The sequence below is a fragment of the Neopsephotus bourkii genome, unplaced genomic scaffold (assembly GCF_033783945.1).
Source record: "Neopsephotus bourkii isolate Nb327-2 ecotype Australia unplaced genomic scaffold, CSIRO-AGI_Nbou_v1 NB_1314, whole genome shotgun sequence".
NCBI classification, from domain to species: domain Eukaryota; kingdom Metazoa; phylum Chordata; class Aves; order Psittaciformes; family Psittacidae; genus Neopsephotus; species Neopsephotus bourkii.
In genome coordinates, this window is record NW_026901795.1 from 644,305 (window position 1) to 666,928 (window position 22,624).

At 38.7% G+C, this 22,624-nt stretch overlaps 1 protein-coding gene across 2 annotated transcripts in view; it reads right to left on the reverse strand.

Moving 5' to 3' along the window:
* The window catches only part of ROS1 (ROS proto-oncogene 1, receptor tyrosine kinase), a 70,405-nt gene that overhangs the window by 16,474 nt on the left and 31,307 nt on the right, over positions 1 to 22,624 (reverse strand). For both annotated transcript variants that reach the window (XM_061366189.1, XM_061366190.1), the window contains exons 25-42: positions 22,231 to 22,442; positions 21,429 to 21,715; positions 20,354 to 20,530; positions 17,650 to 17,867; positions 16,846 to 16,987; positions 12,676 to 12,908; positions 12,282 to 12,458; positions 11,075 to 11,249; positions 10,483 to 10,600; positions 8,140 to 8,327; positions 7,414 to 7,506; positions 6,560 to 6,695; positions 5,985 to 6,147; positions 5,653 to 5,717; positions 2,982 to 3,111; positions 2,151 to 2,248; positions 1,320 to 1,523; positions 77 to 211 (exon numbers count right to left, since the gene is read on the reverse strand). In XM_061366189.1, coding sequence (XP_061222173.1) covers positions 77 to 211; positions 1,320 to 1,523; positions 2,151 to 2,248; positions 2,982 to 3,111; positions 5,653 to 5,717; positions 5,985 to 6,147; positions 6,560 to 6,695; positions 7,414 to 7,506; positions 8,140 to 8,327; positions 10,483 to 10,600; positions 11,075 to 11,249; positions 12,282 to 12,458; positions 12,676 to 12,908; positions 16,846 to 16,987; positions 17,650 to 17,867; positions 20,354 to 20,530; positions 21,429 to 21,715; positions 22,231 to 22,442 — 2,951 coding nt within the window. The remainder of the gene's footprint in view (positions 1 to 76; positions 212 to 1,319; positions 1,524 to 2,150; positions 2,249 to 2,981; positions 3,112 to 5,652; positions 5,718 to 5,984; positions 6,148 to 6,559; positions 6,696 to 7,413; positions 7,507 to 8,139; positions 8,328 to 10,482; positions 10,601 to 11,074; positions 11,250 to 12,281; positions 12,459 to 12,675; positions 12,909 to 16,845; positions 16,988 to 17,649; positions 17,868 to 20,353; positions 20,531 to 21,428; positions 21,716 to 22,230; positions 22,443 to 22,624) is intronic.

A 22,624-nucleotide genomic window follows, 5' to 3' on the forward strand; every position in this document is an offset into this window, starting at 1 on the left:
AAATAATGGTCACCTGGCAGTAAGTCTCTTGTTTCTTATGAATATTATCAACAACATTTGAACAAAATTAACTTACAGGTCATCAGGACAATTGTTTGGAAATTCCAGCGTTCCTCCTGACCGTACATGGTGTAAAACCTCTGTATTGGAGAAACCTGGATATGGTTGTTGACCCAAAGTTAATGTTTCCCACACTAAGACTCCAAAAGACCTAAGAAACAACAACAAAAAATAGTTACCATAGTCATTATGAACAATCTCCCTGTGAACAGCTAAAATGCGTCTAACCTAAGAATAAGACTCAGTTAGAAAAATTAGGAGTAAGAAGTTTCAATTTGTTGTGAAACAATTCAGATGTCCAGCCTCTGAAATAGCTAAAATAAATGTGTAGAACTAACACACTTTTCCAGACCAAGATGCAGCTTAGAAGTCACTGAGTGCCCACATCTTCCCTGGGCAACACTCTTTGGTTGAGCATGTCATCTCTTAAACAAGTGTTTAGAAATCTCTACAGGTGTTGTAGAAAATGGAGAGAGACAAGTTCTCCTAAGCACCACTCATAAAGCAATCAGCACCTCATTTCCTTTGGCACAGAGCACTAAACATCTTGCTTAGATGAATGTGTGGCAGCCAAATGGATAGGCTGAAAGGCTGAGGACTTGGACAAGATTGGTGAGCTGTAACCCACCATAACTACCTATGGCTTCCGAAATCAAAACTTGTGTGAATGTCTGGTTTAATGGATCTGACTTGGGTTGGGGTTTTTTTTCATGCTTCCCGACCAGATCTCTGCTTCTTCATCATAAACTGAAACCCACCCTAAATTTATCTTAAGTAAACCTCCATAGTGAAGTACTGTGACCTTCCCTTGTGATGATGCAAAGAAATTTGTACTTCAAAATAAAGAAGTCATCAGAAGAAGGTTGAAATGGTATGGGGAAAGTATTTGACTGTAGAAAAGAAATACCAATTAAACTAATGGAGAACAAAATGGATCAGCATGCAGGTAGTAAATTCACAGACTAATCAAGCAAAAACCACACTGTGGGCCTAGTACAAAATTGTTTGATTGGGTGACACTAGTTCTTCCCAACCAGAATCCACACCTAGAGCTCAAAGCATTAACAAATACATCCATATAGGTACTGTCTTGTGCCAAACTCCTCATTAGCTCATTAAAATATCACTTAGAAGGAAATCTGCCTTAGCCTAGAAATTGTTAAAGACGTCAACATTCAACCTTATCATTCCTTCTGTAAACCAGTATTTTCTTGCTGTGGGATTTAGTGAGACACAGCTGTGTGGCTGCGCTTACTCACCAGACATCAGAACGATTTGTAAAGACACCATCAATGAGGCTTTCAGGAGCCATCCATCTCACAGGGAGTAAGCCTTCTCCTCTTTTCCTATAATAATCATTTTTATAGATGTCTCTGGCAAGTCCAAAATCACCAATCTTTACTATCCGGGAAGAGCTCTCGTATTCCTTCTTAGACACAAGGCAGTTGCGAGCAGCCAGGTCCCTGATTTGCAAGGCAGAAACGAGAGGATGGAGTTAGTATTGCAGAAAATTTCAGGTCAGAAGAGACTTCTGGACATTATCTGGTTCAACCCTCCAGAGCAATTTCACCTTCAGGGTCAGATCAAGTGGCTTAGGCCTCATCAAGTTAAGTTTTGCATATCTGCAAGACTGGAGGTGACACAACTCCTCAGGAAAACCTGTTCCAGTGACTGATCCTGCACATTGTGAACAATATTATCTAATATCCTTTGCTTTAACTTTTGTGCCTGTTGCTTCTTAACTTTTTTATGCGCACCTCTGGGAAAAGTCTGCCTCTGTGTCCTCCCTGGCTACCCATTAGGCAGATGAAAACAGTAAATGGATCTCCCCGTATGTCCCTCTCTTTTGCACAGGATATAATTCTTGCCTAGGGTGCAATGAGTCCTGGATTTAGATCTTAGATCTTACTATTTTGTGACAGAACTGTAAGCAATTTTTAGCAGAAAAGTATAATATTAAATTTTAACTCCAGTGCTCTCACCTTGCCTGATACATTGTGATATATTTTTAGGCATTTTTTTCCAAGATTAGACAATCATTCTGTATATTGTGGGTAAACCCTGGAAGACTAAGGAAGTAAGCTCTGTACCTGTGTATAAAGTGCATTTTCTCTAAATAGACACAGCCTTTGCAAATATCCAAACATATATCCAAGAGGTCAGTCACTGTCAGTAAAGGACTCTGAAGCTACAAGAAACAAAGATAGAAGTTAGCCATGTTGTCCAGCTTTACAAACTCAGAATGGCTACCTCCCTCTGCAAAGATGGTATTGTTTCTTCATTTGAAATGTATGGGATCTTTCCAAAACATGCAAAGCACAGGTGCAAGATCTCTGTAAGTCAATAAAGTGCATGCTAGATGCTGTCAGGGTAAACTGACAAATCACTGCACTGCAAGACAGGTGAACACATCCTGTTCCTTGATTTAGGGCTAGGAATATCCTGGGACCTTAAGAATTGTTTCTTCATTACTGTGGAAGAAATGGAACCCTGAACATTTCCTCCTACTATCAGATCAGGTTTTCTTGCTGCTGTATTATTCAGTATAATATATTATTCTAATAAAATACACGTATATACATTTCAGTATAATTCAATACTGACTGTACATTTGATCTGATCATGTAAATGAACTTGACAACTGCTATGATGCTATACAATTTCAGTGTTGAGTACTTCTGATCTACAATTCTACCATCCAAATTATTGATCTGAATGCAAACTGAAAAAAAATAATTAAAGATGTTTATTCTTTATTATTTTCTCCTCTTTCCTCCTAAAAAATTTCAGGATACAGGTAGAGGTACATCTGTATCCTCTATATGGCTGGACTATGCAGTCCACTTCTTGAGAAAGGGAAAAACTGAAAATCTGTGGGTAGCTGCAGGTTAAAACCATGTGTCTCATGGCCTTTACCGTACCTTTTGCTTTCTGGCTCCTCGTAAATAGCTAAGTAGATCCCCTCCTTCCATCAGCTCCAGTATAAGGTACTGAGGTTCATTTAACAGGCACACACCAAGTAGCTTCAGAATGTGAGGGTGATCAAATTTACTAAAGATAAGGAAACAACTGTAAGATTACATATGAGAAATACAGCTGATTGATAACTAATAAAGTCCATATAGCTGCAAGCAATGAACAGTTTGGCCTTTACAATCCTGCTTTTACCAGCAACATGATTTAGTAACTCAGAGTAATAAATCTGCTCAATCATGAGAAGAGTTCATAGACATCCTTTCAAAACACAAGCTTATACTGTATGTTGTTGGGCAATTTAATGCATGCATGGATATTAAAAGTACACTTCTTCATATTTCTAGGAAGCAAAAAAAGGTGAGCAAATGGCAATCTTATCTAAGAATAACATGAATTGCCACCTGTTTATTAAAGGTACCTGTATTATTTTGGTAGAGTACTTTTACTACTATATTCCCAGTAGAACTGCTGATTCAGAGAAATGCAAAGAAAGGTAAAAGCACAAGGTGCTACGTATTATTTTACAATTTAGAGGAGAACTGTTTCTCACAGTACGTTTTCAAGGAAACAAAATATGCAGAAGGAATACTTGCAGACATGCTAGTGATTGCCTGTGTGTGTCCAAAAAGATAAGGATTACCACAGAGCAATCAGCACTCTCAGATGTAGCACTTCTCAAAGAATGAAGAACATTTATTGCCCTTATCAGTGCCCATATTTTTGCAATCACATTTCTTGTGTTAGAAAATGGTTTCCTTTTTGCATGGCTGTGTGAAAGAACTTAGATCAGCAGTCAGAGAAACTTGACTCCGGGCAACTGATCGTGTCCAAAATGCTGTCAAATACACCAGTGTAAACAAACAAATAAAACAGAGGGACATTCTCCTTCTAATCTCTTTCAATTCACATAATCTTAGGTGTGGGCAAAGACTTCAGCAAAAAAGCTTGATTTTGAATTTGACACTTTCCCCCCTCTTCCGCCCCTCCCATCCTGGCCCTGAGCACATATTTCTCAATCAGACAAACTTTGGCACTCTCGAGAACAAAGAGAGGGGAAGGAGCACCTGGCAGTCTCCTTACAACTCGCACAGACTTTTCTCCTCTCAGCTATCATTCCTTACTTCCCAAGTGATGGATACACAGAAGAAATTGCTACATATATTTGTACACAAATGACTTGCCAATAACCATTATCAAAATGGAAGCAAAATAAAAGTTGCATTTAAATATCTAACATTAAGGTTTGTAAACAACCAGTTCTGCTTATTTTTTTTCCTTCTGCCCTTGGTTTCATTTATAAGACCTTACAGATGAATATCAAGAAAAAACATTAAGCCCTCCACAAGAGAATTAAATCATTCATTTTTCATGTAAAAAAAAAAAAAAGAAAAGAAAAAATTTAAAACATATAAAATTATCATTTTAAAATTATTGTTTAATGATTACTGGGAATATAAAACATTTAAACTTTTTTTCCTGTTCTTTTCATTTCTGTCTCATTATATTGGTGTACAGAGTGGCCCAAATCAGTGTTTACATTTAAATGTAATAATTTCCAATTATATATTTTTCCAGGATTTCTGGCTTTGGATTATTAGCTGCAACAAGAAAGCAGAACTTGGGAAGCGTCAGAAACTTTAACAATGGATACGTATAATTTCAACACGACACAGAAACAAGAACTTAACTGATATACTGAAGATAGATTGCAGAAAGTTTACAAACAATACTTATTCTTTGTCATTAATTTACACTTTAATGACAAGGTGCCATTTTGGTTTTCATAAGCTTCTTACCTCATTCAATGTACAGTGTGTGGTAAAAGACAAAAAATGCAAGTCATTTTTTAAAAAAACATACAAATACAAGAAAGGATGCTGTGAAAACCAATTTCAAATTTAATAACACTGTTTTCTATGTACAGGGTATAAAATAATTCATTTTTCAAAAGATGCTTCTAATTCTGCATTTATGAAGTAAGTGTCAGAGATGTGCAGAGGTGCATCTGAAAACTAAACCATAATCCCAGTTTTATGTTACCAGATGAAAACTTCAGCTGAACTTCTACCTGTTTCTGTGGATACTCTGGAAAACCAGATTTCCAGCTGACACACAGACTTTTACATGTGAAATTCTCGCCCTGGTGAGAGATGCATTATTTTTTAAGTCTGTCTCAATAGAAGGGGTGTGTGGCAGCCTCTAGTGGTAAGTATGCGCATTTTTTAAAAAGCAATTTCCACTGTAAAATGAAGCTTCAAGGCATCACCTTGTTTTGATATGTTTATTCTGGTAAAATGAGATTAGCCAAATGTTGCCCAATTTCTTTTAATGACTAATTTAGTTTTAGGGGAGTAAAGATGCTGAGTTACATCAGTCCAAACCTCAGTATGAGCATACTGAATTTACAGTCTGTATCTTAAATTTTGCTAATCAGATTTATAACTTTATTTTCATACGATTCATCAGTAGTGACTTAAAGTTTTAGAAGAAAAAAAACACCCCCAAAATGCCACAGTAATTTGGCTAGAGAAAAGCATTGCTTTCATTCTTCTTGAAGACTACCAGCCTTATATGATACTGGCTTCAAAGGGTACCCAGTAGCAAAGCTGTCCCTACCTCATTAAGTGTGCCTCCTTCAAGAATTCACTCTTCTCATGGTCTGTTGCACCCTTCTTCAAAGTCTACTCAACAGAAAGCAAAAGTGTAATAAAACTTAGGTCACCACCATCATTATCATAAGGCACTTAAGTAAAGCAATCAGACATAGGCATGGCCTTAAATACAAGTTATTTTCCAGCATTTGTTACAAGGAGTTAGGCTCAGCTCTAAGCTTTACTGAAAGGAAACACCCAAATCTCTCAACACCTGTTTCTATGGTACAACCTTTGATCCAAATCATCACACACACATCACATTCTGTTGCCAGAGAAATACAAAGCTGCAATTACCTTGACTGCTACTTTGGATTCTCCACTTCCATCTGCCAGGATATCTACTGCAGTCCCTTCATACACCTCTCCAAACGCTCCACTTCCTAACAATTTGTGTAAGTTCAGTTTGTCACGAGGGAAAGCTGGCAATGATTCAATCTCTGCTTGAGAAGGAAGAATGCTGCAAAACAGCAATAGTGGTCACTTGCTCATACCAAAGAACATTTGAAATGTTACTAAAGGGTAAAATTCTTCCTTACATGAATCTGGAACTAGCTGTCTCATCAGATACATTTAAGGAGGGCTCAGGTGAAGTCAACTATTTTGGAAGTTATTGGAAAACATCAGGTCTTCCTTCCCCATTCACCTGCATTTCTTGCCAACATGAACACGCAGGGTGGGTTAGGGGCAATCCAGGCCAGGGTGCCTGCCAGAGAACCAGCATGGCAGACCCTACTTATGAGTAGATCTGCCTTTCAGTGCAGATGCAGCCCTTAACTCCACCTTGAGTTGTCAGGGATGGTGAAAACTAGTCCATGGAAGCAATCTTAGATGTTTTTTGTCCTGAAAATACATTTTCTCCAAGGACATACCTGACAGCATAGCAGGCATTGGATAATCCCACTGTATCAATCATGCCCCTGAGTTGAGCTAGTTCTTTATCTTCTTTGATAAACACTATCTGGCCAGGCAAAGCCTTTTTTCTGGATTTCCATCTTTGGTGCCATACTGGAACAGAAAAGCAGACCATCAGATATTTTACTCTGAGAGCATCCCAACATGTCAGCAGGCTGAAAGGCTACAGGGCTTTTGTTCTTATGTTCAACATGACCACTCAGAAGTTTATGTAAGCAAGACATTTCCATCTGGCCACCACCTTTTTCCCACAAAACACAGGCAACTGCTCCCTGACCTGAGAAATCAATCAAACATCCACTTCCGTATGTGGTAAGATCCTAGTCTGAAAGGATGATGCTTTATCCCAGGGGAAGGATGAGGAGTGAGAGGGCAGGACCATCAGATGTGGACATCTACATCTCAGGGTAATCTCTACATCCTTTCTTTAAGGACAAAACTTAAGAAGAAAAATATGGGATCCTTTGGAGAATAACTACAGTAGCCAACTTGAGAATTGTAAGGTACAAGTTTTTATAAGGATACAAGGAACATTTGCGTTCTTTCAGCATTCATGTGCTCTCCCTGCAGGGAATCAACAGCAAGAAATGCCTGAAATGGAGTGAATTGGTGTACTGTGCTTGATACTGAAAACATAACAACCTATCTCTAGGGTCTCAAAATATAAGATTATACAAATTCCTGTCATCTCCCACCCTGGGGACTGTTCAGTATTTCCCTAAATCTGGAAGCCAATCACCTCCTATGCATCTGAACTGCATTTTACTGAGGCCTGGCAAACCAAGGATATGCAAAAATCTCAGCCACATACCAAAACCAAATAGCATGACCACAGTCAAGCCCAGCATAACAACTCCAGTCACAACAGCAATGGCAATGATAGCATCTGGAGAGATCATAGTATCTGGTAAATAGAAGGGCAAAATTGGTTATTGACTGAGTATAAAAATTATGTCAGTCCTATGGAGTTGAGCAGACCTGAGAGAACCCTTGACCTGCCTATTGTGTAAATGTCTTCCTCTGCACAAGGCTTTTTTGTAGGCTGTATGTATGCATTTGGTCAGACTAATCCTCCTCCCCCAGCTCTGGGCCATTCCTGTGGTGACAACCTACTCTGTACGTGGAAAGAGAAAATGCTGAACGGTCTGGCTGCTCAAAGTGGGATTTTCTTAAACACTCACAGAACATAGGTCTAACATTCTGGCTGAAGGCACAAAGTAATCCTCACATCCTTATCCAGCGAGGGAGATTGCATTTATTTCAAGAATCACACCACAATGCTGAGTACAGGGCCACAGACACAAACAGGTATAAATGAGCAGAAGCAAATTACAGGCCCACAGTTCCGTGAAAAAGGGTATGGATGAGTGCCAGCAGCTCGGGTCACCATATAAATGTCACCATTTATTACCTCTCAGACACATTACTTAACCAGTGCAGCAACATCATTATTAACATAGCAGGTTTTAATTCATAAATAGCTATGATTATTCTGAACAAAAACTTGATTAACAGAGTAAGAAAGTACAGTACATACCTTCACCCAAAATTATATCCTCACTTGTGTCACTGTATTCACCAAGTCCCAGCACATTTGCAGCTGCCACTCTGAACTGGAAAGTTCCGTCTAAGTTCTTCGCCTTCCACATGCAAATACTGGTACAGGAGCCATTGTAAACCACCTTCCACAAGAGCTTCACTTTGCTGGTGTTGTCAGACTGCTTCCTGCAACAGGCACAGCAAAAGAACAGAAGTATGTTGTTAACAGACTGAGGGTAGTTTACTACTTCCCCCTCTCTCCATTCTTTGCTTCACTTCTTTGGCCTTCACAACTTCTCTGCCTGCATGGAAGCTCAGTCTGGTCATGGGGTTTTGGCTACAGAGCAAAGCATTGTACCATGCCATTTTAGCAATACCAGGAATCACACATCTTTAGCTTGGCATTGGAAATGAAATGCTAGAATGTTTTAGACATAAAATGCTCCAGCACTCTTTCACCTGTTTCAGTGTACACCTCACAGCCAAGATTTCAAAATCTTCTTTTTAAGTTTTCAGAATACAAAAAAAAAAAAAAAAGAAAAAGAAACAGAAAAATCCCAACTTTTATTTTAGTTTTCTGTTAGAGGTTTTTGCTTTCTTGGGCCCAGAGTAATTTGGTGGCTCTTGTGCATCAGGTTTCACAAGCTAAACAGGAAGCAAGTCATTGGCAGTGAAGACACAATTCTTCAGCTAGTCAGTTTCCCATAGTATCTGCTGACTGCTGGGTGTATTTCTTCCTTTCCCTATTGGACTGAGATTGACTGCTCACAATAAATTCAGAGCTGATTATTCACCACCCAAAAGAAGACCATGTATTTAAACTGGAAAGGCCATATTTGAAATATCATTTCATGTCATACAAGACTGTAATATTTCGTATAAAATGACGTTCGTGAGCACGTCAATCATTCTCCCAACATACTTTAATGCAGAAAAAAGGTCAAACACTTCTAAAACAGAAAGGCGTTTGGAAACTGTATGATCATGTCCCTGGTGTGTACATTGCTCTACCAGACCTGTATGAAAAACAGGGGTTGTTTCAAAGGGCTAAGCAACTATTTTCTAGATTGCTATGCAACTGACCTAACATTTTTCTACCTGGTCTAAAAGGATCATGAAGCAAAATTCAGTCGAAACCATCAGCACATTCAAACTGCAGGAAGAAAGCTTATTTCATTAAAAACCAAAAAACAGCAAAAAAACAACAAACCCCAGAAAAAAACACCACCACCCCACCCCCACCCCCCCCCAAAAAAAAACAGCTCCCAGAAGCAAACCCACACACACACCTCAGCTAAGAAGTATGATACCACAGATGAATAACAAGCCGCAGCCTGGAGAACACAGTGGCTAACTCACACCCCTGACACAGGCCAAGGGACTGTCCTTTGTTTATTCATGGACAGCAAGCCAGGTACAGACTGGCTGATGGCACATAAAAATTATTGTGGTCTCATAGCATGCAGGTCAGTGTTGCTGTATACTCACAGAACTGTATAGAGGAAGCTTACAACACCAGGAAAATATGTCTGGGTGAAAACTTATATAGGTAAAGCATGCCCAGCTCCACAGTGCTGTCACTCCCTAGTTTTCATAAGCATAGAGTTAACTGAGGAAGAAGCTACCTTTCAAAAACTGCTTCCCTCCATCAATCCTAGTTTCAAACAATGTCATAGGAATATCCCAGAAGATGGACTCTCCTCATTCTTACATAATGCATTAATTAAGTCTTCCACTGACTGCCTTAAACAGATCTCTCCAGACTCATGATCAAAAAATGAGAAATTTCAAAGTCACTGCCCACAGCAGTACACTCTAACCCATCCATTCAGCCCTTCCAATGCCAGTGCAGGAATAAGTGTGAACATTCTAGAGCTGCTTAATGAGTGTGACATATATAGTCCAGGCAATCTGTATTTGACATCAAAGCACTTCAAAAATTACCTGGTCATCCCAAGCAGGTGGGCTTATGTTATGATTTTTTATAATGCCTTTTCATAAGTCCTCTGAGCACTAAGATATTTCTATATGCGTTTAGACAAAAATACACACTATATCTTTGAAATATGTGATTTCAGAATGTCTCCAAATCTTCTTCTAATTCACCAACATATACCCAAATATATCTCTGTAACTCAGGGTTGGTCTGGAAATGCTGGCGTATATTTTCTTCCAAGTTTTCAAGGAATTTCTGGAAATGGTGAATACTTAGCTTAAGAGATCCCATGAGAAGGGCCATTTGCACCATAGATGTTTCACTCTTCCCATTAAAGCTGAACTGAAAGCCCCTGCACATGAAGGTGGCTCCCAATGGGGAAGAGTGCCTGCATGCATAGCTTACCTGCTTTCTAAGATGTAGTAGGTCAGATTGCTTCCATTGTCATCAGCCTTTTCCCACTGTACAGAGTTTTTAATGTCTTCTGCTCTTTTTGGAACTCCTGGCTTACTGGGAACACCAGCTTAGGCCAAACGGGGGAAGAAACAGAACACTTTAAATTTGTTTATAGCAAGACAAAGGGGTAATGGGCGCAGAGGAAAATTTAGATGTGCAGATGGATGTTAGACATACAAAAGATGAAGGATATACATGAGTAACCCCCAAGGTAGAATGAATATTTGGTCTTTTCATCAGACAGATTTCATATTTTTCATTCATATGCAGCCTCTCATCAGTAGTTATGAGTTCACATGCATGTAGACATTTAATTTCAGTTTTCCTCACCCTTTGCCTCTGTTCCACTTGGAAGTGAACTTCATTTCTTTACCCTATTACTTTTGCAGATACAAAACTGTGTTGTTTATTTTTTAAAAACACACAACTGTTGGCGCTCAGTATAAGAACATTGCCTACTAAAACGTATAAAATACTGTGTTTGAATATTAATGTCCTGAAACTAGTCTTAAAATCTCATTACCTTACATTAAGTGCTTACCTGTAGTTTTAAAGCTTTTTGAGGAGGAAGTGCTTTTCAATCCTGTATCATAAACTACTGTTACTCTTACAAGGTAGTTGGTTGAAGGAATAGTTCCTGTGAGATTGCATGTGTAAACAAGATCTGCTGTGCATTTAGTTGTTGCAGGAGAAAACCAGTCACTTTTTGTTTGCCACTAGAAAAATAAAATATCATCATGGTCGGCTTTGTTGCTCTGCTGAAAGTGTGTCACAGTTCTATTCCTGGGTAGATTAACTACTTTGATACCTTTTATTATCATAGGGGAGAGATTACACATGTGATGTTTCAATCATCGGACTACGTCCTCTTAGAGATCAAGGACAAAAAATCCAGGATTTTAATTAGTTTTCTGGAGACCTACAAGTCTTGGCAGCCACAAATGACAACAGATTAAGTGACCCCTTTGCGCAGCCAAAAGGAGACTTCTCCTAGCTTATCTGTCTGTGTGCAGCTTGTATTTCTGGATCACCATGATGTTCCCATGAGTTCGGTTTGCCATGATGTAATTGAAAGGAGGTGGTTTAGTGGAATGGTGCTATGACATTTGTTTTAGGACAGGGAAGTATTTGGCGTAGGTCTAATGAATCCTATTACCTGTATCAAGGATTCTTTGTGATCCAGTTTAGCAAATAACATTTTCTGTCTCCAGTGGTCCAGACATTCAAATCTGAAGCTTCCATCCATGCGGCTGTCATTTGCAGTGCTTACTTCTACTGTCTGCACTAATGGGCCTTTTTATCTCTCTGACATTTTTCCCTAACCTCTATCATAAGAAAGTAAAATTCAGGTACTAGGTTGTAGCTAATATTTAATGCTGAAACCCCATTTCTTCTCTTCCTTGTACAGAGCAGACACACTACAAGCCAGGCTGGGGGAGGGCAGTGAGGAAAGAGCGAGGGGACTCTACTGAAACAGGAGACCTGTGAAGAATTCTGGTGGGGTCATCCAGGATGCCTTTTGACACTATGGAGTATTATATACTACAGCTGCACTCCCTCTTGTTCCTGGCATACACGGCCTCCATCCTGCCCCTTCTGAGATACCAAGACTGACGTCACCATGCCCAAGTTATCCACAGAGACTCTTCAAAGACATCCTGCTACCCTGTCCTGATCACCAGGACATAGTGGGTTAAATTTGCTTTGATTTGGGAAAAAAAAAAAAGAAAGAAAAAAGATATTTTTACCTTGCGCAGCTCAAACCAGAAGCTGGTTTCATTGACGTGCAGAGGAGCTCTCCACTGTAGCTGGAAACTGGTATTTCTGGGAACTATGTTGAAAGGTGCAGGTGGAGTCTCAAAAGTTTTTGCAATAACAGGGACACTTTCAGAAAACCAGTTCTCATTCGGATGAAAAGCAAGAACCTGGTAAGCAAATGGATGGTAAGGAAAAGGTACAGTTCCAGACCAGTGGGAAAGGTGGCTTTAGCAGCTCTGAGTGTTTGGAAGACTATTTGTTTTCAAACAAGACTGGGAGAAGTCTGCCAAGCTTTGAACTCGTTTTTTTCACAACACTAGACTACAGAAAGACAGTCTAAAGAGCTGCAGGTTGGTGAACAGGTAAAACTGCTCTTAACTGTACCTTGAATAAATTTTTTGTTCCAGATTGGAGCCCGTGGACAGACCAGGCAAGTATCCCATTTGGAAATTCACTTTTTCGCAAGGGTGTTGCTGGGACAGAAGGTAACAAATTGACAGAGATTTGATAGCGGATGGATTCTAGAGGTCCATTTGGCTTCAGAGGTTCATCCCAAGATATGCTGATGGTGGTGTCAGACAAAACCGCTGTCTTAATGGAATGAACTGCCTCTGGTACTGAAACAGAAATTAAAATTAATCTCCTTTGAGGTCCAGATCTCACTAGAGGTTTGCTTGTTTGTTTTATTTTTAGAGAAGTCAAGAAATGTCACTGAAGAAAGGAGACTCATGAATATAATCCATCTGCAGGACTGACACTTTACACATGAAAACTCGTATTCCTGTACAGTCAGTCAGCTAATCTTCAAAATATTTTGAGGAACTTTTGGGGCATCTCTTTGGCTATTCTACCATGCAAGCAGACAAAAAAAAAACCCAGCCGCTGTCCTCTGTCTCTATATGTATAGTCATATCACTGAATTCCTGCTTTCTCTTAGATTCCTAATTAGGGTCTCATTCAATAAAGTTTAATATGATGCTTAATTGGAAATGCACTAAAAAAAGTATCCGTGCCCTATTCCAATAGGGAAGTCTTTTCTCGAGCAGAAATGTATAAAGGAAGAAAACTCAAGACTAAGCATTTTTTGCCATCAGTTACAATTTTGCTGAGAAATTCATGGTCTGTCTGAGTTGTGTAAGAAACAAACTGGGCTGCTGGTCTGGTGTCCATGCCAGCTGGTTACCCACTAATTGTCCTGGAAAAATCAACCCTTCCTTTGAAGCTTTGAGATTGCAGACTTTGAAATGGTAAATGCTTTGCCCCAGCCTTGTGTTAATAATTCTTTTTTCATACTGAACTGTCCGTATAATAAAAAGTTAACAAGTCATTACACTATATTCCCAATTTGTCAGAATGATGGATACATATGCTGAAACGTATGTCCTAGTAGCAAGACTGCAGATTATTTAAATGAAATGTGCAGAAGCTGGTCTAATAAAGAAGACAATTTCTCATTTCATATAAAACACATGTGGAGTAAGAGTGACACTCTGTGGCAAGAGCAATGCATTAATTTTTCCAAGCTGTCCTTTTTTTTTTGTTCCTACTATCTTGTTATTTGCTGGAAAATACAGATTAATCCAAGCTTCTTCCATTTCATTACAGAATTGAGGGAAACAGGGAATTCACACAACTTCAGAGGTGTGAAACAGCACACAGAGTTCAAGAGGCTCTAGCAATGTCTGTTTATAATTTAAACTACCAGTAATGTTCATGAAATTGAGAACATAAATGCCAGGACACATACACATTCTGTTTACATCTGGTTGGAAATCTTTCAGCAAATTGTATAAAGCTTTGAATGTTGATGCAGATACATATGAAAAATGCTCAGGATTCGGGGGCTGGTGTGGTTTCTGGGTTTTTTTTCGTGTTTTTTTTTTTTTTTTTTGTTAGTTTGTTGGTTTGGTTTTGGTGTTGTTATTTCTTTTTTCTAGGACTTCATTTTGATCCCAAAATTTTGTTTTTCCCCAACTAGAGAAGCCAGTTCCAAGTTTCATGTTTCATTTTAACTTGAGACTGAAAAATTCCATTTTTGTGGAGCAACCCAGGCTCCCATTTAATTTGCTTCTTTTATGTTTTGCCACTGAAAGAGTGTACATTGCTGAAGAATGGCTCAGGTCACCACACGAAGAAGCAATGGTGTGAATTCTTGCCACATCCCAATAGTATTCACTCTGACTCAATCCGTGTGTCAAAGTTTACAACAGCTGTGGATTTCCATGCAAACCATTGAAATGTACTGATCATCGGTCGGATTTTTCTATTTTTTTTCGCCACAGACTCCTCAGGAATATGCTCGTAGTATTCAGAGATCCACATAGGATGAGAGCCTAAATGCTGCAGATGTAGAGGTCTGGCTACTAAAAGAAAAAAAAATAGCACGTTTGGAAGAGAACTCCCAAAGTATAGCATGCCTGGATCCCTAAAATACAGAGGCAGTGTGCTCGCAGCTCTTGTTCCACTTTCATCTGAAAGATCAAAAAAGGTTTGTCTTAAACAAAGGTTTTCTTAAGTGGAAAAACATGACTACCCAGGACAAAAAGCCCAAGGAATGATCTGTGCACAAGAGGAGCCACTGGCAATCCACAGGTAATGCTCTCCTGTGGACAATGGTGGTAAAAGATGAGGCTATTGTTCTATGGATGGACCTTTAAATAAACCACAGAATGCATCCCCAAGAGAAGAATAAAGGGAGTCAGGAGCCCTGGCATGTACTTGTTACCAGCTACTCTGGATAAAATGCTTCCTGGGCACAACTGATCAGGAAGAAAAAGATGATTTGAGACAGGTAAGAAAAACAACAGTGATGGCTGTGTTTATTTAAGTATCAATCACTTTAGCACCTTCTGGAGCAGTCAAAAGCCAAGCAGAGGTAAAGAGAGAAGGGAAAGCCTTAGGACTCCTCCTGTGGTTCCCTAGCTGCATGTCACTAATATCCACACAGCTGCATGTCAGCTATTGCCAGTCCTGCTGTAACTGGGTTAAGTGAGCTAATGTCCAAGGACCACATGCTACTGGGCCTTTCAAATTCACTTCCACACTCACTCTCAGAGAAGAGCTGTCCCAGCTCTGTAAGACAAGAGCCAGGGAGGAAAACTAATGAAGGTGGGGGATATAGCATTCCTACACCAACAGCAAGCATGCCTAGGTACAATTTTCCCAGTCTTTCCTGCAAAACACAAACTGGCTGACATGTAGACATGGCTATAATTCTGCTTTGCTGACTTGGGCATTGTCAGAGGTGCCTGATGGCTTTGCAATTGATGAGTTTGTGTGGATCAAGATGACCCTAGCTGGTAACACCAGGCACAATAAATGGAGCACAGCTGCACAACAGAAGAGCAAGGAGCTGCTATGAATACTACAGGAAATAGCTATCTCTTGTTATAGCTTTCCGTGTTTCCATCAGCTGAGTCCAGCAGCATCAGTCCAACAATGAGAAAATTGTCTGAAGAGCAGCACAAAGGCAACTCCTCATGAAAACGGAGATAAGTGTGCACGTGCACACATACACATCCAAAGCAAGAAAAAGTGCTGAGCATGATACTTCTGTTGGGTTAGGTTACAAGGCAAAACACATGCAATGGCATAGCATGTGCCTTCAGATGATCCTTCTTTTATTTTCTGGGAGATGACAAGAGATTCAGGGAAACTGGGATGGTTAATTTTTCCCAAATTCAAGTCTGTTTTGCCCATGACAGTAACTGATGAGTGATCTCTCCCTGTCCTTGACTCTTCAGTCATATTTTCTCTTCCCTATCCAGGTGAGGAGGGGATGATGTGCAGCCAGCATCCAGCCAGGACCAACCCACAACACTTGCCATCATAACTTCACTTATACCTCTCTCACCCACTCACTCCTAGTGAATCTTCTCAGCTTCCTTCCTACATAATTAGGTAAGTTTACTGATGTACTTATATATATTAAGTAATCCCTAACCAGTCCACTCTCTGACCTAAATGACACAATGAACATTCAAGTTCAAAGCAGTACTCCTAGCTTTTTTCTAGTGTGAAAGGGACTGAGAAGGGCACATCAAAATTCTTGAAACCAACTGAAAATGTGAGATTGGCACTCAGGCCAAAAGAAGAGAAAATGAAGAGTTGCCTTTCCAATCTGGTTCACAATAAAACAAATCTGAATCACCCTAAGAAACAGTAATTATGAAAATAATGTCAAGTCAAGTGGAAAAATCTTAATGCTGAATGAATACATAACACACAAATTTAAACATATGTAACCACATACACATTCAAACACAATTTATTAAAAATGTAGTCCAAGGCAGAAATTGCAACCATTTAGCCACTTTTAATCATAGTTTATATTATCTCAGGAAGCCAATGAGCAAAAGCATTAAAGAATACATGAATGCCATGAATCTTACAGATTCATCAAGTCTGGTTGCCAAAACCTTGTAAAGATCTACACAGATTACATTTCAAGCAGAAATTTTCTCTGCTTTCTGATTTACAACCCAAACTTACACACACCTTCCTTTAAGTGAGATGAGGATTCTGTTCAAAATCAGAATAAAATGTGAAACAAACCTCCATACAGAGTGGTGCCAATTGTCTCTTCTCCCATAGGCAGCATTTCCTCATCTGAATAGTAGTTTTTCACTGCAACTTGTATGACATAGCTTGAAAATGGCTGTAGGTTGTCTATGATGGCTACAGGACCCTGAAATTCCTGTAATTCAAAATCAGGTAGTACATGTACTCATATAAAAGAGTTTCATATGTCACACTAATCATCTGTCAATGGAGCAAGGGTTCAAAAATAGTGCTTTTTTATTCTAATACACTTTAGCGTTTAAAAAAGAAAGTTAAAATGATAGTTTGAGGAATAGGTCACTGCAGAAAACACATACCAAAACCAAGCTGAGGTGTAATTAGCATGGCTACAATACCACATCGTTCAGTAACTGGTACTTAAATAGGAAATGCAAAGTCAGAAAAATGTAAGAGAAGTAAAACTTACTAAGGCAAGTACAACTACCACAAAACACATAAAGGCAAGCCATTTGGTTGATGGACAGTCATAAGAGTGATTTAAACAGATTAATATCAACCACAACTGCACTTTTTACAAGTAGAAACTGAAAACCTGTTTCAACAGGATTTTAGCAAAAAAAAAAGTTGAAAAGTAGAAGAGTACTTGCACAAAGAAAAGCTAAGGAATCTACCACTTAACAAATACCAAACAGAAAGGGAAATTATTGTTGGGGATATAGAAGTGGAAAAATTTCCTGCTTGAATGTTACAGAATGGCTTATAAAATGACTAGAAAAAAATACTACATTTCTCTACATATATGATGCCACGTGTATTTTTGTTCCAAAATAGCCATACCAATGTTTTTTCCTGTAGATCAGACAAACGGTAGCTTGAGTTTCTGTGGCTATTAGCCATTTGTCCAAGAAAGACCAGGTATGTTGGTGTGGGCTGCAATATGCCAGGGCATAGCTGCTGTGGTGTGACAGATGGCAAACTCAACATAAAACTGGTGTTCGTTGTATCAAGGATAGTAGGTTTCTCAGTGTATGTGAATGGAATCAGGCATCTTTTATCTAGGAAAGACAACCAAAAAAAAAAAAAAAAAAAAGAAAATTAATTATTGTTGGATCAAATCAAACTTTCATGATTCTACCACCACTCCTATTAGAAAACATAACCACAAATTATTCTCTCTGCTTTAACAAACAGAAAAACAAAATCCCACCTCAGTGCACTTAATTTGACTTTCATTGACATAAAAATAGTGGTAAGTCTCATTTGTCTTTGATAAGATACAGATTTATTAAAGAATTTAGTAATTCTAGTTCTTTTTTAATTGCTGTGCTATCAAGGGCAGTACACAGTGACGAGTCTGAACTTGTTTGTCACAGGAAAGACAGATATGAAGAACAGAGAGTACCTTTCTCTACTAATTAAATGTTGTCTCTCTTTTCTACCAAACAGCTTTTCATGTGTAAAGTTCATAGCAACAGTGGGGAAAGGAAAAAGAAAAGGAGTCTACAGGGAAAAGGAAGAAGAAACTGGAGGAGTAAAGTCTATAGAGAGAAAACAACCAAAACCTACTTTCTGACAGTAAACAAAATGTAACAAAAGCAAAACCCTCCTCAATTGATGTACTTTTAAAAACAAATTAAAAATATATATTAAATGATGTTGCTGCTGAGAAGGAAAAGATTAAGGGGCATGCATGGGGAAGATGGTACAAGGACAAATATTTGCCCTTAGGCCAGAACAAATGACCTCATTGCCAAGATCTTTCCTCTCTAAATGAACAACCCCACTGTTCCTACCTAAGTCAGGCTTGTGCATGTGAGGGAAGAGTAACAAAGTCTGTTCAACAGAAATAAATGTCAGGTTGAATCTTTGTCAATTTTATAGTTACCTAGAGTAGTAAAACTCCCATGGGGAAAGTCCCAAATGAAATAAAGCATTGAGTCATTTTTCAGGGTTAAAGTTTCTGTCAGGCAGTTCCATAGAAATGTGTTTACCCTGACAGGAAAATCCTTCACTACAGTCCCCTGCAATTCAGTTCCCTTCACATCAATCCTTCAGTTCAGTCCCCGTCCTCCTAACCCTGAAGAGAAATCGTTCTCTCACAGAATCTGTGACAGGACAATAATTTTCACTGAGTGCTTCTGATGTGTCAAATGATCAACTGACATCACATCTCTGGATGGCAATTAAATTGGTTAGAATGAAAGGGAACTCTAGCAGTACTCCTTACTCACATCACTAAAGCAATAAAAAGCATGTCAGTCAACCCAACCGGTCTTTGCAAACATCACTTTTTCGCATATATGCCATTTGCTTTCAGTACCGAGAATAAAGTATTTTTTTTCTTATTTTAGTACATTCCTTTATTTTTATCTTAAACTTGCGTGAGTAATTAATTCTATGCATTGCCCTCCTCCCTCAAATGTTAAGGCTGTGTATTCCTCCAAATATATTTGAATCAGTCAGTGTAAATAAGAAGGGCTCTGTGAAAGTCTCTGGATAGAAATAATCCCCTTGGATTATTTTGGATTTGAAATCCAGTTCTTCCCTTTCAGTACCAGCTAAGACTGGGGCTCTTGCAGGAAACCCTATCCCTAGGGACAGGGATTGGTACATTCTGTACCAGGTCCAAACCAGGCTCCTGTACCAATGCCAAGCCCCCACAGACCTCATGAGAACAAACTTGCCCAAAGTGCTGGTAAGGATAGTCTGGACACTGGTCAGAGCAGCTGCAGGCAGGAGTAATTCTATCGGCTGCCCCCCAGAAAAGTGGAATTCTTTTATTCCAAAGATGTCCATCCTGTTAAAATACTGTTTTGTATGTTTTTTAATTTTTATGCCAAACTGAAGTTAAAGAATCATTTTGAATAGATTTATCATGTTAGTAGCTGGCATGTTCTAAGCCTCTGCATTTAAAAAGATAACCTGTATAGGTACCATGAATCCTAACTTCCTCCTAAAACTAATTTCTTTCATTATCATTCTATGATTGTTTGTTTAAAATATTAGTTCTAAGAGAAAACTGGATCTACTGTGATGTAAGCTGTAATTGCCTCTCAGATATTTCTTTACAAATCATTTCAATAAGCAGAGCTCTTATCTCTTTGTCTTTGGAAGGGCAGACTTTTTTGCAGCATTGCGTACTTGTGAGCAAAACCAGAAATCTGTATCATAACGGTGATCATTATCAGACTCTTGCTGCAGCACTTTGTGGACACATTCGCTCTTTTTCTGTCCTGTAATGTGCACCTTTTCTAAGTCTTCAGGTCTGACAGAACTTTGAAAATAGGCATGGTTGGAGTTAACACCATGAGCCCTTGAAACATGGGAAATATTCATCATCATGCCCTCCCATGTGAATCAACACAAGGCCGGTTGTTATATTAATCCTGCTAAAAATGTACATGGTGAACTGTTTCCCTCTAGAAGGTTGTTGAATCCATAAAGCCTACTTCACATAAACACATACAGCATGATCTGCAACTCAAATACAAGCTCTGAAATAAATTTATTACATTTACAAAACAACCCAAATCCCCTCTACCTGGATACAGTTGCGCCGCTGAACTGTAGGCTAAGATTTTCAGCTCTTGATTTGCTCTCTTCTGAAGAAACTGTCCTGCTCTTTCTTTATTTGCTCGCCAAATTTCAGTGTACTCCTTTGTTTCAGTGCTCCAGTATAAAAAATTCTTATCTACAGTCAAGCTGCCAATTTTCTTACCTGTAGGAAAACATTGTATAATTAAGCTTTAGAATAAACTTTGAGCAGGCAATTTTGCAAGAGCAGCTGGGTGCTTATATTCGCACTGAGTCAATATGGGTATCTGTCTCGGTCATACCATATCTTCAAAGACCTCCCCTGGAAAACAGATTCCTGATATTTTCCAATAGGTCTCATGAAGGTGAGACACTTCATAATTTCAGTTTACAAGTGTAGATTTGAAGGCTTTTTATTATTCATAAATATGAGAACTGCAATTCAGTTAACAAGCACAAGAGTTGTCTATAGAAACTTCAATCGTTTTTCCAAGACGAAAACCATGATGCTCTGCCATCTCCCAGGAACAGCTAAGACATCTCCTCTGGTAACAGAACAACTTTATTGGCAATCCTCCTGAATTGAGCTGAAAACTGAGCAACCAAGATTATCACTGTAAGAATTACAACATAGATAAACTGTGATACAAGACTAACTGCATGAAGTACCCTCCCCACCTACTGAAGTCTGCAGTACCACTTTCAGGTATAACTTATGATGGTATAGTATATTTTCATTTAAATAAAGTGTAATAGGTGTATCTAATATGAAACTCTAGCAGAATGTGTTAATACTATAAGCAAAATCTCTTGACTAGTAACACTTGAGTCTGCAGCATCTCCATTTAATTTACATCTTGTGAGAATACATACTTGCATCAGTAAATATCCTCACACTACTCTTTCTCTTAGTTTGTATCAACAGGGTACAACTAGAAACACAGAACACAAACATTTTGTCCATCTTGCCTATAAATTTCATTTTAAAAGTGCTTCGTTAATGCTATTTTGCTGAAATGAACATTGTTTGATGTAAGAGACAGCAAGAATCACAATCTAGAAACATAACAGAGCACTCAAACCTTGAAAATCTGGTATTTTGGTAATTCTCCAGCAGTGGTAACCGTCCACATCTGAGGCCCATATTTCGTCTCTTCTTCTGATAAAGAGCAGCTGGGGATTCTTGGAGTCGGACACATCTATACTCATAGGTCTTCCTAGCTCTGCTTCTGCCACATTACAGGTGCAGTAGTTCCTCATCTGTTTGTCCACTGATATGTGTCCCAAAATGTGGTGCACGGTGTTATTCAGAATATCATAATAAAACATGCGGCTGCCATAATCAAGCTCCTCCATCCAGTACAAGCGGCTATCAAATAAAATGCATTGCTTACAGTAGAAAAACTTCAATCTGAGCAATCTGCCCTAAATGCAGTCCTGTTAGAGACTACAGCCACAAACCTCCCAAACGTTTAAAACAAGGTAACTACAGCAGCAAACTTGCAGAGTGAGTCCAGGTGTTTAAAGGATATTTTTTTAATGGAAGGTCATAATAACAGTAACTGACTATTCTGGATAAAATGGTTGCTGTAAAAAATTTTGTCTAGTGCTGACTTTCATTTGCGTCACTTAAATAGAAGAACTTGTCAGTATTTAAATATAATTTGAATATTTACTTAAACATACACTTCTTTCTGAAATTAGGTATGGCCAAGCTCAACTAGCAGTATAAAAGTAGAATTGCATCCACAGATTTCTGAGATTTACACAGTGCAAAAGACTGATATACTAGAAAAAGTCCTTTCTGATCCTTAAATGTTAATGATTTCATGAAAATGATGTTTAAAACATGTTTTAAAATGGTACTAGCGATATATGCCTTACCTTAAGAAAGGATATGACAACAGAGATGATACAGTTGAATTACTTCTACCCAACTGTATGTTCAAGGCTTTTAGAGATTTTATCTTCAGCTCAAGATCAACAACAAATATTTGATTTTCATTCCACGGCGTCTTCAGGGCAACAAATAGATGTCTTGCAATCCAGTCAACTGTGATGGCTGTGGCATTGTGAAGGTATGCATCTTTGAAAAACTTCAGAAAAAAACCAAAACATTACGAAAACTGTCTGAGAGCACAAATTTCCCACCTGATGCTGGGACAGGGTGAAATTACATTTGTTTCTCAAATGATTTCTGCTTGGCAAGTAGAAGTCAAAATATAAAGAGATGCCACGGAATGGAAATTACAGTATTTTCACACAAATAAAAACTATT